Genomic DNA, 19,224 nt, shown 5'->3' on the forward strand with positions numbered 1-19,224 from the left:
CTAGGAAAGGCTGTGGGTTCATTATCTCTTGTTTAGATGAACCAGTTAGTGCTCTAGCTCTAGGAAAGGCTGTGGGTTCATTATCTCTTGTTTAGATGAACCAGTATACTCTATCTCTAGGAAAGGCTGTGGGTTCATTATCTCTTGTTTAGATGAACCAGTTACTCCTCTATCTCTAGGAAAGGCTGTGGGTTCATTATCTCTTGTTTAGATGAACCAGTTGTCGTGTCTTTGGCTATGCCGGATTAAGTGATATGACATGCTAACCTATAAAATTCTTTCTCTAATTAATATTACCTGATTAAGCTAATCATGTAAATGTAATTAACTAGAAAGTCGGGGCACCACGGAAGAACGTTTATAGAGCCGTTATCTTCGGAATAAACTCTTAAAATACTTAGTAATACTTTACATCGGTAGCAGTCAATATTAACCCTTATCTTATTTTCAGTCTCATAATGAAAGTTGTAAATTCTTGGTTATCTTCACGAACCCTGGCTAACAGGTTGAATCAGCAATACCAAATTGGGTTTAATTATTTATTTACTAAATAGCTAACTAATCACACAGAATTACATATACACAGAATACAGATGATGTCATACAGAAAACGTCCTGGTGGACGGAACCTGTATGAAAGCTGGTTACACAAAGGAAAGGGGTTGGGCTTGAATCTAAGAGCGGGAAGATTTAGGAACACAGAAACAGCAGCTATGCTATCGTAAATACATTATCTTATGCATTCTAAATTACCGCCCATTTGGAAAAGGAAAATGCAATAAATATTTACTCTGAGCTGCGCTCGGTAGATTGGTCGTAGATGCTGGCGGGTTGGCCAACAGATCTCCCTGTTTTCGGAAGAATGTCAATGGTGGTCAATTGGATACGTGGTGGTATCTTCGTCTGGTTGTTAGACTTGATCCGTCGTCCGTCCTTTCCTAGCCCACGTTAGCAGCGGCCGCTGCTAACTCAACGGCTAGGAAGTAGCACTTCTGTAGTGAATAAGCTCAAAGTTCATACCAGTTCATACCATAGCTCACGCCGAGGTTGGCTTAGTTCTGTCCTTGACATGTGTGTCCTTCTAACGTGAGGCTGCAGACCTCACGTACTGGAACAACTGGTTATCTTTTCGTCAAAGGCTTATATAGTGGAGAGGGGGGGGAAGGATGTGTTTCATCGTTTATAACCCCTGTCTCTTCACAGGGGTGGGCCACTGATCAAGCAGGGCACTTTCCTTATGAAAACCCAATTCTCTCATTTGGAAGCTAAAATTACATTTAATCTCCTAACAAACAATTTCCATATCAAACATTTCAATTGCATAACAATTCCATGTGACTCTGATAACTAGAGGGTGGATACTTTCCCAGGTACAGTTTATGTCGTCCTGTCATCAATCATAATGTCTCAGATGACAACTGAAATGAAATCCATACTCATTACGTTATCAAGCATATTTCCAACTGGTTTTATTAACAAAATATGGTTCCTTTCCCCATTTGTTTGATGTTCCCAGACTCTCTATATTTAACACAGGCTATTCAAGTCCTTCAGTAGGGTCAGAGAGGAGAAGGGAGAAAGGTATTTATGGGGGGGGTCATAAACCTTACCCACAGGCCAACGTCATGACACAATATACTCTATCTCTAGGAAAGGCTGTGGGTTCATTATCTCTTGTTTAGATGAACCAGTTACTCCTCTATCTCTAGGAAAGGCTGTGTGTTCATTATCTCTTGTTTAGATGAACCAGTTAGTGCTCTAGCTCTAGGAAAGGCTGTGGGTTCATTATCTCTTGTTTAGATGAACCAGTTAGTGCTCTAGCTCTAGGAAAGGCTGTGTGTTCATTATCTCTTGTTTAGATGAATGAACCAGTTAGTGCTCTAGCTCTAGGAAAAGCTGTGGGTTCATTATCTCTTATGTATCAACAGGGTGCTTCAGACCAGGAAGCATTGAGGATAGAGGCAGGATACCAAGATATACCAGCGCTCATAGTACAATTTAGCGCAAATGTACCTAATAAATTAATGTTTCACTTTTATTGGCACCTACAGTTAATAGCACTAAAATAATATCAACTCTAAATGTAGATTTGTAGATTTTATATGAGTTAGATATTGGCTATGACATCATTGGTTAATCCTTATGCCTGTCCTGTTGGGTATGTTTTATATGACGTAGATAAGCACCATCATTGGTTATTCCACGGTCTGTAAGTCTGTTGTGCTGTGTGGTTCTGTTCTGTGGTTCAGCGTTATACCGCTGGCCTGGTGGAGCCAGAGAGCAGTAGGGGATCTGACCTGTCTGATATCCTGGAGGAAGAGGAGGATGACCTCTACTCTGACCCCCCTGGACCCGCCCTGGCCCGGGGGTACACCACTGGAGCTAACAGGGTAAACAGTCACCACACACACACACACACACACACCACAACACAGACACCTGATCTGGCTGTGGAGGACAGCCTCTGTTTTGGTTACGTTTGTTTTTATTTATTTTTTCTCTTTCACTCTTGAATTCACTCATCTTTTTGATTCATTTTCTTTTACTTTTTCTTCGTACGTCACATTCCACCCTCACTCTTCCCTGTTCCTCCTGTCACCCTGTCCTGCCCACCACTCCACCCTCACTCTTCCCTGTTCCTCCTGTCACCCTGTCCTGCCCACCACTCCACCCCTCACTCTTCCCTGTTCCTCCTGTCACCCTGTCCTGCCCACCACTCCACCCTCACTCTTCCCTGTTCCTCCTGTCACCCTGTCCTGCCCACCACTCCACCCTCACTCTTCCCTGTTCCTCCTGTCACCCTGTCCTGCCCACCACTCCACCCTCACTCTTCCCTGTTCCTCCTGTCACCCTGTCCTGCCCACCACTCCACCCTCACCCTTCCCTGTTCCTCCTGTCACCCTGTCCTGCCCACCACTCCACCCCTCACCCTTCCCTGTTCCTCCTGTCACCCTGTCCTGCCCACCACTCCACCCTCACTCTTCCCTGTTCCTCCTGTCACCCCTGTCCTGCCCACCACTCCACCCCTCACCCTTCCCTGTTCCTCCTGTCACCCTGTCCTGCCCACCACTCCACCCTCACTCTTCCCTGTTCCTCCTGTCACCCTGTCCTGCCCACCACTCCACCCCTCACTCTTCCCTGTTCCTCCTGTCACCCTGTCCTGCCCACCACTCCACCCTCACTCTTCCCTGTTCCTCCTGTCACCCTGTCCTGCCCACCACTCCACCCTCACCCTTCACTGTTCCTTCCTGACCTCCTACCTCATCCAACCTTCGTACCTTCAACCTGTTACACCTCCTCCGCAATGACCCTTGACCCCCGTAGGCAGACCAGTGGGAGGTGCCGGACAGTGACGAGGAGATTGTGGAGAAGATCCTGAAGCTTCCTCCTCAGGCCCAGACTCAGGCCCACCACCACTACCATCAGGATCTTCATCACCATAACGAGCACTTGTTCAGCATCCCAGAGGTCACTGATGAAGAGGACAAAAGCGTGGACGAGGACTATAGTCACCGTCGCCACCGCAGACAGTCCCAAGCCGGGCCCAGCCGCCACCCTGATGATCCCCACTACCACAGCCCCAGACACCAACCCCACCACCACCACAGCAGCAGCAGACCCGAAGCCAAAGAGCCTTCACCCAGACACAGGGGTGGTGCTGTTTTTCGTACCCAGAACAGGGTCCACTACTCAGACACAGTAGACAGCATCCGCCACTCTGAGGAGGGGCTGCTGGACCCCGGGGCCAGTAGGGATGTGTGGGTTCCCCGGGCCACCCAGAAGGCCCACCACAGTGGGGGAGGGAGTAGGGCGGGGACGATGGCCTTGGTAGGCGGACTGGGGGACCGGCTCAGACGAGAAGCCTTGCTACGGAGTCAGATGGCGGTCGCTGCGTTAACGTCCCAGGCCACCGGCCACACACCGGGTCCTGGTCCGGGCTCCCACCTGGTCAGCAAGACTGCTCGGACGGTCAATTCCCCGGTGGCCTCGGTAACAGAAATCGACCTTGAGTACGGGACAGACGAGGAGGAGCCGTTGACCTACGACCCCGGGGAACGAGGAGAGGTGGTGGTAGACCAGATGAGCTCTGAGTGGTGGGGGGAGGGGGTACATCCTGAACCCAGGCCTCTAGCCAGGCTCCGGGGGAAACCTGCCCTCCAGGCCATCGCAGCTGCTGCAGCAGAATGGGTGTGTTCTCACTCGTTGTGTCCTGGGACTGTATTCTCTCTGGATTCCCTGTCTTCTACCGCCGCCTGTGTAGTCGTCTTATCATGACGCCTCAGGTCACCTTGCGTCTGTCTGTCTGTCTGACTGACTGTCTGTACTATCTGCTTCTCCAGACTCATTCAACCTGCACAACCACCTGGTTCTTATCCTACACAACTCATGTCTCTAACCCTGCACTGTTGGACTATACATTCAACTGCTGTCTGTCTTTCTCTCTGACTGACTGTCTCGCTCTGTGTGTGTGTGTGTGTGTGTGTGTGTGTGTGTGTGTGTGTGTGTGTGTGTGTGTGTGTGTGTGTGTGTGTGTGTGTGTGTGTGTGTGTGTGTGTGTGTGTGTGTGTGTGTGTGTGTGTGTGTGTGTGTTGACCAGGAGGCTGGTGCTGGGTGGAGCGGACAGCCTGGATCTCCGAAGCTGACCAGGTCAGAGGTCATACATCAACTCAAAGGTCAGAATCAAATTCATCCTCCTCTTCACCCCCTCTCTTTATATTGATCTCCTCTCTCTCTCTCTCTTCTCTCTCTCTCTGTCTCTGTCTCTCTGTCTCTCTCTGTCTCTGTCTGTCTCTCTCTGTCTCTGTCTCTGTCTGTCTCTCTCTGTCTCTGTCTGTCTCTGTGTCTGTCTGTCTGTCTGTCTGTCTGTCTGTCTGTCTGTCTGTCTGTCTGTCTGTCTGTCTGTCTGTCTGTCTGTCTCTCTCTCTCTCTCTCTCTCTCTCTCTCTCTCTCTCTCTCTCTCTCTCTCTCTCTCTCTCTCTGTCTCTCTCTCTGTGTCTCTGTCTTTCTGTCTCTGTCTCTCTCTCTCTGTCTCTCTCTGTCTCTGTCTCTCTCTGTCTCTGTCTCTCTCTGTCTCTCTCTGTCTCTCTCTGTGTCTGTCTTTCTGTCTCTCTCTCTCTGTGTCTGTCTTTCTGTCTCTCCCTCTCTCTCTCTTTTTCTCTCTCTCTCTGTCTCTTTCTCTCTCTCTCTTTATATGTACAGTGCTAGTACAACAGGACTATAGTCACCAATCTGCAGTCAGTCAGATTACCAGCGCATTTAGGGCAGGGGGGAGGAGGGGGAGGACAGTACTATAACAGGGATGGGGGAGGAGGGGTAGGACAGTACTATAACAGGGATAGGGGGAGGGGGAGGATAGTACTATAACAGGGATGTGGGGAGGAGGGGGAGGACAGTACTATAACAGGGATAGGGGGAGGAGGGGGAGGACAGTACTATAACAGGGATGGGGGAGGAGGGGGAGGACAGTACTATAACAGGGATGTGGGAGGAGGGGGAGGACAGTACTATAACAGGGATAGGGGAGATGGGGGAGGACAGTACTATAACAGGGATGGGGGAGGAGGGGTAGGACAGTACTATAACAGGGATAGGGGAGGAGGGGGAGGACAGTACTATAACAGGGATGGGGGAGGAGGGGGAGGACAGTACTATAACAGGGATGGGGGAGGAGGGGGAGGACAGTACTATAACAGGGATGGGGGAGGAGGGGGAGGACAGTACTATAACAGGGATAGGGGGAGGAGGGGGAGGATAGTACTATAACAGGGATGTGGGAGGAGGGGAGGACAGTACTATAACAGGGATAGGGGAGGAGGGGGAGGACAGTACTATAACAGGGATAGGGGAGGAGGGGGAGGACAGTACTATAACAGGGATAGGGGGAGGGGGAGGACAGTACTATGACAGGGATAGGGGAGGTGGGGGAGGACAGTACTATAACAGGGATAGGGGAGGAGGGGGAGGACAGTACTATAACAGGGATGGGGGAGGGGGAGGACAGTACTATAACAGGGATGGGGGAGGGGGGAGGACAGTACTATAACAGGGATGGGGGAGGAGGGGGAGGACAGTACTATAACAGGGATGGGGGAGGAGGGGAGGACAGTACTATAACAGGGATGGGGGAGGAGGGGGAGGACAGTACTATAACAGGGATAGGGGAGGAGGGGGAGGACAGTACTATAACAGGGATAGGGGAGGGGGGAGGACAGTACTATAACAGGGATGTGGGAGGAGGGGGAGGACAGTACTATAACAGGGATGGGGGAGGAGGGGGAGGACAGTACTATAACAGGGATGAAGGGAGGAGGGGGAGGACAGTACTATAACTGGGATAGGGGAGGAGGGGGAGGACAGTACTATAACAGGGATAGGGGAGGAGGGGGAGGACAGTACTATAACAGGGATGGGGAGGAGGGGTAGGACAGTACTATAACAGGGATAGGGGAGGAGGGGGAGGACAGTACTATAACAGGGATAGGGGAGGAGGGGGAGGACAGTACTATAACAGGGATGGGGGAGGGGGAGGACAGTACTATAACAGGGATAGGGGGAGGTGGGGGAGGACAGTACTATAACAGGGATGGGGGAGGAGGGGAGGACAGTACTATAACAGGGATAGGGGGAGGGGGAGGACAGTACTATAACAGGGATGGGGAGGAGGGGGAGGACAGTACTATAACAGGGATGGGGGAGGAGGGGGAGGACAGTACTATAACAGGGATAGGGGAGGAGGGGGAGGACAGTACTATGACAGGGATGGGGGAGGAGGGGAGGACAGTACTATAACAGGGATGGGGGAGGAGGGGAGGACAGTACTATAACAGGGATAGGGGGAGGAGGGGGAGGACAGTACTATAACAGGGATGGGGGAGGAGGGGAGGACAGTACTATAACAGGGATAGGGGAGGAGGGGGAGGACAGTACTATAACAGGGATGGGGGAGGAGGGGGAGGACAGTACTATAACAGGGATGGGGGAGGAGGGGAGGACAGTACTATAACAGGGATGGGGAGGAGGGGAGGACAGTACTATAACAGGGATAGGGGAGGAGGGGGAGGACAGTACTATAACAGGGATGGGGGAGGAGGGGAGGACAGTACTATAACAGGGATAGGGGAGGAGGGGGAGGACAGTACTATAACAGGGATGGGGGAGGAGGGGGAGGACAGTACTATAACAGGGATGGGGGAGGAGGGGAGGACAGTACTATAACAGGGATGGGGGAGGCCCCTGAACAAGGCACTTAATCCCACTGTTCCTAGGCTGTCATTGTAAATGAGAATTTGTTCTTATAACTAGATTTGATTAGTGAAACCAACTAACCAACACAGTAACCTAGATTAGCCTGCAGTGAAACTAACCAACACAATAACCTAGATTAGCCTACACTGAAACTAACCAACACAGTAACCTAGATTAGCCTGCACTGAAACTAACTAACACAGTAACCTAGATTAGCCTGCAGTGAAACTAACCAACCAACACAGTAACCTAGATTAGCCTGCACTGAAACTAACCAACACAGTAACCTAGATTAGCCTGCAGTGAAACTAACCAACACAGTAACCTAGATTAGCCTGCAGTGAAACTAACCAACCAACACAGTAACCTAGATTAGCCTGCACTGAAACTAACCAACACAGTAACCTAGATTAGCCTGCACTGAAACTAACCAACACAGTAACCTAGATTAGCCTGCACTGAAACTAACCAACCAACACAGTAACCTAGATTAGCCTGCACTGAAACTAACCAACACAGTAACCTAGATTAGCCTGCACTGAAACTAACCAACACAGTAACCTAGATTAGCCTGCAGTGAAACTAACCAACCAACAAAGTAACCTAGATTAGCCTGCAGTGAAACCAACCAACCAACACAGTAACCTAGATTAGCCTGCACTGAAACTAACCAACACAGTAACCTAGATTAGCCTGCAGTGAATCCAACCAACCAACACAGTAACCTAGATTAGCCTGCACTGAAACAAACTAACCAACACAGTAACCTAGATTAGCCTGCACTGAAACTAACCAACCAACAAAGTAACCTAGATTAGCCTGCAGTGAAACCAACCAACCAACACAGTAACCTAGATTAGCCTGCACTGAAACTAACCAACACAGTAACCTAGATTAGCCTGCAGTGAATCCAACCAACCAACACAGTAACCTAGATTAGCCTGCACTGAAACAAACTAACCAACACAGTAACCTAGATTAGCCTGCAGTGAATCCAACCAACCAACACAGTAACCTAGATTAGCCTGCAGTGAAACCAACCAACACAGTAACCTAGATTAGCCTGCAGTGAAACTAACCAACCAACAAAGTAACCTAGATTAGTCTGCACTGAAACTAACCAACACAGTAACCTAGATTAGCCTGCACTGAAACAAACTAACCAACACAGTAACCTAGATTAGCCTGCAGTGAATCCAACCAACCAACACAGTAACCCAGATTAGCCTGCAGTGAAACCAACCAACCAACAGAGTAACCTAGATTAGCCTGCACTGAAACCAACCAACGCAGTAACCTAGATTAGCCTGCAGTGAAACTAACCAACACGGTAACCTAGATTAGCCTGCAGTGAAACTAACCAACACAGTAACCTAGATTAGCCTGCACTGAAACCAACCAACCAACACAGTAACCTAGATTAGCCTGCAGTGAAACTAACCAACACAGTAACCTAGATTAGCCTGCACTGAAACCAACCAACCAACACAGTAACCTAGATTAGCCTGCAGTGAAACTAACCAACCAACACAGTAACCTAGATTAGCCTACACTGAAACCAACCAACCAACACAGTAACCTAGATTAGCCTGCAGTGAAACCAACCAACAAAGTAACCTAGATTAGCCTGCACTGAAACTAACCAACACAGTAACCTAGATTAGCCTGCAGTGAAACTAACCAACACAGTAACCTAGATTAGCCTGCAGTGAAACTAACCAACACAGTAACCTAGATTAGCCTGCAGTGAAACTAACCAACACAGTAACCTAGATTAGCCTGCACTGAAACTAACCAACACAGTAACCTAGATTAGCCTGCACTGAAACTAACCAACCAACACAGTAACCTAGATTAGTCTGCACTGAAACCAACCAACACAGTAACCTAGATTAGCCTGCACTGAAACTAACCAACACAGTAACCTAGATTAGCCTGTACTGAAACTAACCAACCAACACAGTAACCTAGATTAGCCTGCAGTGAAACTAACCAACACAGTAACCTAGATTAGCCTGCACTGAAACTAACCAACCAACACAGTAACCTAGATTAGCCTGCAGTGAAACTAACCAACACAGTAACCTAGATTAGCCTGCACTGAAACCAACTAACCAACACAGTAACCTAGATTAGCCTGCAGTGAAACCAACCAACCAACACAGTAACCTAGATTAGCCTGCAGTGAACTAACCAACCAACACAATAACCTAGATTAGCCTGCAGTGAAACCAACCAACCAACACAGTAACCTAGATTAGCCTGCAGTGAAACTAACCAACCAACACAGTAACCTAGATTAGCCTGCACTGAAACTAACCAACCAACACAGTAACCTAGATTAGCCTGCACTGAAACTTACCAACCAACACAGTAACCTAGATTAGCCTGCAGTGAAACTAACCAACCAACACAGTAACCTAGATTAGCCTGCAGTGAAACTAACCAACCAACACAGTAACCTAGATTAGCCTGCAGTGAAACCAACCAACACAGTAACCTAGATTAGCCTGCAGTGAAACTAACCAACCAACACAGTAACCTAGATTAGCCTGCAGTGAAACTAACCAACCAACACAGTAACCTAGATTAGCCTGCAGTGAAACTAACCAACACAGTAACCTAGATTAGCCTGCAGTGAAACCAACTAACCAACACAGTAACCTAGATTAGCCTGCAGTGAAACCAACTAACCAACACAGTAACCTAGATTAGCCTGCAGTGAAACTAACCAACACAGTAACCTAGATTAGCCTGCAGTGAAACTAACCAACACAGTAACCTAGATTAGCCTGCAGTGAATCCAACCAACCAACACAGTAACCTAGATTAGCCTGCAGTGAAACCAACCAACCGCCAATACAGGAGATCTGGGGTCTCTCATTTTCGGTCTTTCTCTCTCTCTCTGTCTCTCTCTCTGTCTCTCTCTCTCTCTCTCTGTCTTTCTCTCTCTCACTTTGTCTTTCTCTCTCTCACTTTGTCTTTCTCTCTCTCTGTCTTTCTCTCTCTCTCTTTGTCCCTCTCCCTTTCTGTCTCTCTTTGTCTCTCTCTCTCTCTCTCTTTGTCTCTCTCTCTCCCTTTGTCTTTCTCTCGACCCCTCTCTCTCTTTCTCCCTCTCTCTCTCTCTCCCTCTTTCAGTCTCACAGAGAAAGTCTAAGAAATATTTCAGCTTTTCTCAGCAGTAGGTGGAAGAACAAAGAACATGCAGATGGGTACACAGCACACTCTTCACGTACGCTCAGCAAGACTAGAGAGGAAGGGATGGATCAGGGAAGACGATGTACAGACAATATAAACATTGTCTTTTTCTCCCTGTCAACTGGGCTCTGCCTGTAGCCTGAGTGTTGCTACATACAGGTGGACTGATCTTCCCCTAATGAGATAGAACCTGGTCTTATTGGAGCAGATTAATCTCTAGTCCACTACAACAGTTCACATGTAGGTCCAGGTAATCAGTCACCATGGTTACTACATCACATAGACAGACAGCTCTGTGGTCAGACTAGGTAATCAGTCACCATGGTTACTACATCACATAGACACACAGCCCTGTGGTCAGACTAGGTAATCAGTCACCATGGTTACTACATCACATAGACAGACAGCTCTGTGGTCAGACTAGGTAATCAGTCACCATGGTTACTACAGACAGCTCTGTGGTCAGACTAGGTAATCAGTCACCATGGTTACTACATCACATAGACAGACCTGTGGTCAGACTAGGTAATCAGTCACCATGGTTACTACATCACATAGACAGACAGCTCTGTGGTCAGACTAGGTAATCAGTCACCATGGTTACTACATCACATAGACAGACAGCTCTGTGGTCAGACTAGGTAATCAGTCACCATGGTTACTACAGACAGCTCTGTGGTCAGACTAGGTAATCAGTCACCATGGTTACTACATCACATAGACACACAGCCCTGTGGTCAGACTAGGTAGTCAGTCACCATGGTTACTACACCAGAAGACAGCTCTGTGGTCAGACTAGGTAATCAGTCACCATGGTTACTACATCACATAGACAGACAGCTCTGTGGTCAGACTAGGTAATCAGTCACCATGGTTACTACATCACATAGACAGACAGCCCTGTGGTCAGACTAGGTAATCAGTCACCATGGTTACTACATCACATAGACAGACAGCTCTGTGGTCAGACTAGGTAATCAGTCACCATGGTTACTACATCACATAGACAGACAGCTCTGTGGTCAGACTAGGTAATCAGTCACCATGGTTACTACATCATATAGACAGACAGCCCTGTGGTCAGACTAGGTAATCAGTCACCATGGTTACTACATCACATAGACAGACAGCTCTGTGGTCAGACTAGGTAATCAGTCACCATGGTTACTACAGACAGCTCTGTGGTCAGACTAGGTAATCAGTCACCATGGTTACTACATCACATAGACAGACAGCTCTGTGGTCAGACTAGGTAATCAGTCACCATGGTTACTACATCACATAGACAGACAGCTCTGTGGTCAGACTAGGTAATCAGTCACCATGGTTACTACACCAGACAGCTCTGTGGTCAGACTAGGTAATCAGTCACCATGGTTACTACATCACATAGACAGACAGCTCTGTGGTCAGACTAGGTAATCAGTCACCATGGTTACTACATCATATAGACAGACAGCCCTGTGGTCAGACTAGGTAATCAGTCACCATGGTTACTACATCACATAGACAGACAGCTCTGTGGTCAGACTAGGTAATCAGTCACCATGGTTACTACAGACAGCTCTGTGGTCAGACTAGGTAATCAGTCACCATGGTTACTACAGACAGCTCTGTGGTCAGACTAGGTAATCAGTCACCATGGTTACTACAGACAGCTCTGTGTTGTTGCTGTTATTGTATAACCACATCCAGAGATGATTTTTCTAAGAGTTAGTTCCTCCTTTCCTCTCTTCCCCTCTCCTCTCTTCCTTCTCTTCCACCTCTTCCCCCCCTTCCACCTTTCCTCTCTTCCACCTCCTCCCCCCTTCCTCCTTCCCCCTCTTTCCTCTCTTCCCCTCTCCTCTCTTCCTTCTCTTCCACCTCTTCCCCCCCTTCCTCCTTCCCCCTCTTTCCTCTCTTACCCCTTCCTCCTTTCCTCTCTTCCCCCTCTTCCCCCCCTTCCTCCTTCCCCCTCTTTCCTCTCTTACGCCCTTCCTCCTTTCCTCTCTTCCCCCTCTTCCCCCCTTCCTCCTTCCCCCTCTTTCCTCTCTTACCCCTCTTCCCCCCTTCCTCCTTCCCCCTCTTCCTCCTTCCCCCCTTCCTCCTTCCCCCTCTTTCCCCTCTTCCCCTCTCCTCTCTTCCTTCTCTTCCGCCTCTTCCTCCTTCCCCCTCTTTCCTCTCTTACCCCTCTTCCTCTTTTCCTCTCTTCCCCCTCTTCCCCCCCTTCCTCTTTCCCCCTCTTTCCTCCTTCCCCCTCTTCCCCCTCTTCCTCTCTTACCGTGGATCATAGACATACGCACGTTTCTTTCTGAAGCAGCTTAGGCCCCACTGGCTCAGGCTCAGGGCATTAGCTTGATTACCTCTCTTAAGTACACGCCCGGGCCACGCCATTACACAGCAGAGCGGGGGGGGGCTCTACCATCTGGATCAAGTCAAATTGTATTTGTCACATGCTTTGTGAAACGAGGTGTAGACTGAAATTATTATTTACGGGTCGTTTTTCAACAATGCAGAGTTAGATAAAAAAAATTGAAATTGAAATTGTGATACAAGGAATAAATACACAGTGAATAACGAATAACAATAACAAGTAAAAAAATAACATGGCTATATACAGGGACTACCACTACCGAGTCATGTATGAGGTAATTGAGGTAGCTTCTACATCTGCATTGCTTGCTGTTTGGGGTTTTAGGCTGGGTTTCTGTACAGCACTTTGAGGTATCAGCTGATGTAAAAAAAAGGGCTTTATAAATCCATTTGATGGAATTGATAGGTAGGGTTAAAGTGACTAGACAACAGGATAGATAATAGACAGTAGCAGCAGTATACTGTAGGTAGGGGTAAAGGATAGATAATAGACAGTAACAGCAGTATACTGTAGGTAGGGGTAAAGGATAGATAATAGACAGTAGCAGCAGTATACTGTAGGTAGGGGTAAAGGATAGATAATAGACAGTAACAGCAGTATACTGTAGGTAGGGGTAAAGGATAGATAATAGACAGTAACAGCAGTATACTGTAGGTAGGGGTAAAGGATAGATAATAGACAGTAACAGCAGTATACTGTAGGTAGGGGTAAAGGATAGATAATAGACAGTAACAGCAGTATACTGTAGGTAGGGGTAAAGGATAGATAATAGACAGTAGCAGCAGTATACTGTAGGTAGTGGTAAAGTGACTAGACAACAGGATAGATAATAGACAGTAACAGTAGTATACTGTAGGTAGGGGTAAAGGATAGATAATAGACAGTAGCAGCAGTATACTGTAGGTAGGGGTAAAGGATAGATAATAGACAGTAACAGCAGTATACTGTAGGTAGGGGTAAAGTGACTAGACAACAGGATAGATAATAGACAGTAACAGCAGTATTCTGTAGGTAGGGGTAAAGGATAGATAATAGACAGTAACAGCAGTATACTGTAGGTAGGGGTAAAGGATAGATAATAGACAGTAACAGCAGTATACTGTAGGTAGGGGTAAAGGATAGATAATAGACAGTAACAGCAGTATACTGTAGGTAGGGGTAAAGGATAGATAATAGACAGTAGCAGCAGTATACTGTAGGTAGGGGTAAAGGATAGATAATAGACAGTAACAGCAGTATACTGTAGGTAGGGGTAAAGGATAGATAATAGACAGTAACAGCAGTATACTGTAGGTAGGGGTAAAGGATAGATAATAGACAGTAGCAGCAGTATACTGTAGGTAGGGGTAAAGGATAGATAATAGACAGTAACAGCAGTATACTGCAGGTAGGGGTAAAGGATAGATAATAGACAGTAACAGCAGTATACTGTAGGTAGGGGTAAAGGATAGATAATAGACAGTAGCAGCAGTATACTGTAGGTAGGGTTAAAGGATAGATAATAGACAGTAACAGCAGTATACTGTAGGTAGGGGTAAAGGATAGATAATAGACAGTAACAGCAGTATACTGTAGGTAGGGGTAAAGGATAGATAATAGACAGTAACAGCAGTATACTGTAGGTAGGGGTAAAGGATAGATAATAGACAGTAACAGCAGTATACTGTAGGTAGGGGTAAAGGATAGATAATAGACAGTAACAGCAGTATACTGTAGGTAGGGGTAAAGGATAGATAATAGACAGTAGCAGCAGTATACTGTAGGTAGGGGTAAAGGATAGATAATAATAGACAGTAACAGCAGTATACTGTAGGTAGGGGTAAAGGATAGATAATAGACAGTAGCAGCAGTATACTGTAGGTAGGGGTAAAGGATAGATAATAGACAATAGCAGCAGTATACTGTAGGTAGGGGTAAAGGATAATAATAATAGACAGTAACAGCAGTATACTGTAGGTAGGGGTAAAGGATAGATAATAATGACAGTAACAGCAGTATACTGTAGGTAGGGGTAAAGGATAGATAATAGACAGTAGCAGCAGTATACTGTAGGTAGGGGTAAAGGATAAATAATAGACAGTAACAGCAGTATACTGTAGGTAGGGGTAAAGGATAGATAATAGACAGTAACAGCAGTATACTGTAGGTAGGGGTAAAGGATAGATAATAGACAGTAACAGCAGTATACTGTAGGTAGGGGTAAAGGATAGATAATAGACAGTAACAGCAGTATACTGTAGGTAGGGGTAAAGGATAGATAATAGACAGTAACAGCAGTATACTGTAGGTAGGGGTAAAGGATAGATAATAGACAGTAACAGCAGTATACTGTAGGTAGGGGTAAAGGATAGATAATAGACACTAACATCAATATACTGTAGGTAGGGGTAAAGGATAGATAATAGACAGTAACAGCAGTATACTGTAGGTAGGGGTAAAGGATAGATAATAGACAGTAACAGCAGTATACTGTAGGTAGGGGTAAAGGATAGATAATAGACACTTAACAGCAATATACTGTAGGTAGGGGTAAAGCATAGATACTAGACAGTAGCAGTAGTGGGTAGCCATTTGATTAGCTCTTTAGCAATCTTGTGTAAGAGTGTTATGGCTTGGTGGTAGAAGCTGTTCAGGGTCCTGTTGATTCCAGACTTGGTGCATCGGTACCGCTTGCGATGCGGTAGTAGAGAGAACAGTCTATGACTGGAGTATTAGAACATGTTTAGGGACTTCCTCTGACACCGCCTGGTATAAAGGTTCTGGATGGTAGGGTGCTTGTCCCCAGTGATGTACTGGGGCCGTTCTCACCACCCTCTGTAGCGTCTTGTCGTCGGGTGCCTTACAGTAGCCGTGCCAGGTGGTGATGCAGCCAGTCAAGAGGCTCTCTATGGTGCAGCTGAATCATTTTTGGAGGATCTGAGGGCCCGTGACAACTCTTCTTTTTTTTTTGCCTTCTGAGGGGGAAGAGGCGCTGTCGTGCCCTCTTCACAACTGTGTGGGTGTGTGTGGACCATGTTAATTCCTTAGTGATGTGGACACAAGGAACTTGAAGCTCTTGACCCGCTCCACTACACTGTGGATGTGTGCGTGTGTGCGTCTGACCAGGCAAAACCAAGGGCCTATATTACCTTTTGAAATAATTTGGTCCTTTGCCCCACAATGCTTGTAGGCTAACTGTTGCTCCAAATAATGTGAGTTCTGTTTGTGTGTTTGCGTGCAGAGAGCATGGATCATGCATGGCCTATAGGAGACAATGAGGTGCGTATCTTTGTGGCTCTGTTCCCCTACGACCCGGTCAACATGTCTCCCAACCCAGACGCTGCTGAGGAAGAACTGCCCTTCAGAGAGGGACAAATCATCAAGGTATGGAACCTGCCAGAATAATCCCAGTGATATTCCTGGCACTATGTTAGACACTCATCCGATCTGTCAATTATTATTGGTTGTGGCCTCCTGAGTGGCACATCGCAGTGCTTGAGGCGTCACTACAGACCCGGGTTCAATCCCAGGCTGTGTCGCAGCCGGTCGAGACCGGGAAACCCATGAGGCGGCGCACAATTGGCCCAACGTCGGCCGGGTTAGGGCAGGGTTTGGCCGGCCGGAATGTCCTTGTCCCATCGCACTCTAGCAATTCCTTGTGGCTGGCTGGGCACGTGCGAGCTGACTTCGGTTGCCAGCTTTACGGTGTTTCGTCCTACACTTTGTTACGGCTGGCTTCCGGGTTAAGCGAGCAGTGTGTCAAGAAGCAGAGCGGCTTGGTAGGGTCGTGTTTCGGAGGACGCAAGGCTCTCGACCTTCGCCTCGCCCAAGTCCGTATGGGAGTTGCAGCGATGGGACAAGACTGTAACTACCAATCACGAAATTGGGGAGAAAAAAGGGGTGAAAAGTACAAAGAATATGTAAAAAAATTGAAGTAATAGTGATTGGTAGTGGAAGGTGAAGTGTTTCTCCATGTTATCTCTTCTATTAATGAGGTAGTTAGACAATAACACAACCTAACAGCCGCCATCTTGTTTCTCTTTCCCCCCATCCTCCATGTCCAGATCTACGGAGACAAAGACTCGGATGGATTCTACCGCGGCGAGTCGAACGGTCGTCATGGTTACGTGCCATGTAACATGGTGTCAGAGATTCAGGTGGAGGACGAGGAGACCAGAGAGACACTCCTGCAGCAGGGCTTCCTGTCTACCGCCACAAACATGGAGAAGATAGGTAGGCATAACTGTCAGTCATAACACCATCCAATCATCAAATGGTTTTACAGCTGTCAATCATATCAACATCCAATGCCAACTGGGTTCATCCTACAAGTGCCAATTAAACAGGGCCTGATCCAAGTAACATGTCGTCCATGTAATCAAACAATGAATCAGTCAAGTACGTTGTATTTGTATAGTGCTTTCTGTTTGCTGTCAGCTCTATGGTTTGTCTTGATGTTGTCAGCCTGTACGCGTCACTGTAGAATGTGTACGAACTGCGGTCTTTCAACAGGTGTGGGTATGCTCTTAGTGGTTTTGTTTCATGAAATCCCCAAATCCCCGTGGAGTGGACAGTGAAACAACATGAAAGGCAATAACAGAAGTTCTGTATGACGTGTAGCGTGACGTGACGGATGTTGTGACTTTCAGAACTGCCAACACATTTTTATTTTTTACTCCTCTCCTTCTAGTCTTGATTTTCTTAAATATATATATATATATTTAAAGTACCAGTCAAAAGTTTGGACACACCTACTCATTCAAGGGTTTTTCTTATATTTTTACTATTTTCCACATTGTAGAATAATAGTGAAGACATCAAAACTGTGAAATAACACATATGGAATCATGTAGTAACCAAAAAAGTGTTAAATCAAAATATCATCTATATTTTAGATACTTCAATGTAGCCACCCTTTGCCTTGATGACAGCTTTGCACACTATTTTCCAACAGTCTTGAAGGAGTTCCCACATATGCTGAGCACTTGTTGGCTACTTTTCCTTCACTCTGCGGTCCAACTCATCCCAAACCATCTCAATTAGGTTGAGGTCGGGTGATTGTGGAGGCCAAGTCATCTGATGCAGCAATCCATCACTCTCCTTCTTGGTCAAATAGCCCTTACACAGCCTGGAGGTGTGTTGGGTCATTGTCCTGTTTAAAAACAAATTATAGTCCCAAATTATAGTCCCACTAAGCACAAACCAGATGGGATGGTATATCGCTGCAGCATGCTGTGGTAGCCATGCTGGTTAAGTGTGATTCTAATCAAATCACTGACAGTGTTACCAGCAAAGCACCCCCACACCATCACACCTCCTCCTCCATGCTTCACGGTGGGAACCACACATGCAGAGGTCATCCTCTCACCTACTCTGCGTCACTCACAAAGACATGGCATTTGAAACCAAAAACCTCAAATTTGGACCAATCAGACCAAAGGACAGATTTCCATTGCTCGTGTTTTCTTGGCCCAAACAAGTCTCTTCTTCTTTCTGGTGTCCTTTAGAAGTGGTTTCTTTGCAGCAATTCGACCATGAAGGCCTATTCACAGTCTCCTCTGAAGAGATGATTTTTATTTTTTATTTCACCTTTATTTAACCTGGTAGGCCAGTTGAGAACAAGTTCTCATTTACAACTGCGACCTGGCCAAGATAAAGCAAAGCAGTTCGACAACATACAACAACACAGAGTTACACATAAACAAACATACAGTCAATAACACAATAGAAAAATCTATGTACAGTGTGTGCAAATGTAGAAGAGTAGGGAGGTAAGGCAATAAATAGGCCATAGAGGCAAAATAATTTCAATTTAGCGTGAACACTGGAGTGATAGATGTGCAGATGATGATGTGCACGTAGAGATACTCAGGTGAACAGTTGATGTTGAGATGTGTCTGTTACTTGAACTCTGTGAAGCATTTATTTGGGCTGCAATTTCTGAGGCTGGCAACTCTAATGAACTTATCCTCTGCAGCAGAGGTAACTCTGGGGTCTTCCTTTCCTGTGGCAGTCCTCATGAGAGCCAGTTTCATCATAGCGCTTGATGGTTTTTGCAACTGCACTTGAAGAAACTTTCAAAGTTCTTGAAATGTTCGGTATTGACTGACCTTCATGTCTTAAAGTAATGATGGACTGTTGTTTCTCTTTCCTTATTTGAGCTGTTCTTGCCATAATATGACCTTCGTCTTTTACCAAATAGGGCTATCTTCTGTATACCACCCCTACCTTGTCACAACACAGCTGATTGGCTCAAACTCATTAAGAAGGAAATAAATTCCACAAATTAACTTTTAACAAGGCACACCTGTTTAATTTAAATGCATTCCAGGTGACTACCTCCTGAAGCTGGTTGAGAGAACTCCAAGAGTGTGGAAATCTGTCATCAAGGCAAAGGGTGGCTACTTTGAAGAATCTGAAATATAAAATGTATTTTTTGTTGGAGGAAT

The 19,224-nt window shown here is 46.5% G+C and overlaps 1 protein-coding gene across 1 annotated transcript in view; it reads left to right on the forward strand.

Annotated features, from left to right (window-relative positions):
* The window catches only part of tspoap1 (TSPO associated protein 1), a 228,614-nt gene that overhangs the window by 193,510 nt on the left and 15,880 nt on the right, over positions 1-19,224 (forward strand). Inside the window, 4 exon segments of the mRNA XM_045717400.1 lie at positions 2,250-2,390; positions 4,598-4,673; positions 16,017-16,159; positions 16,840-17,008. Coding sequence (XP_045573356.1) covers positions 2,250-2,390; positions 4,598-4,673; positions 16,017-16,159; positions 16,840-17,008 — 529 coding nt within the window.

The sequence above is a fragment of the Salmo salar genome, chromosome ssa04 (genome assembly GCF_905237065.1).
Source record: "Salmo salar chromosome ssa04, Ssal_v3.1, whole genome shotgun sequence".
Lineage (NCBI taxonomy): Eukaryota > Metazoa > Chordata > Actinopteri > Salmoniformes > Salmonidae > Salmo > Salmo salar.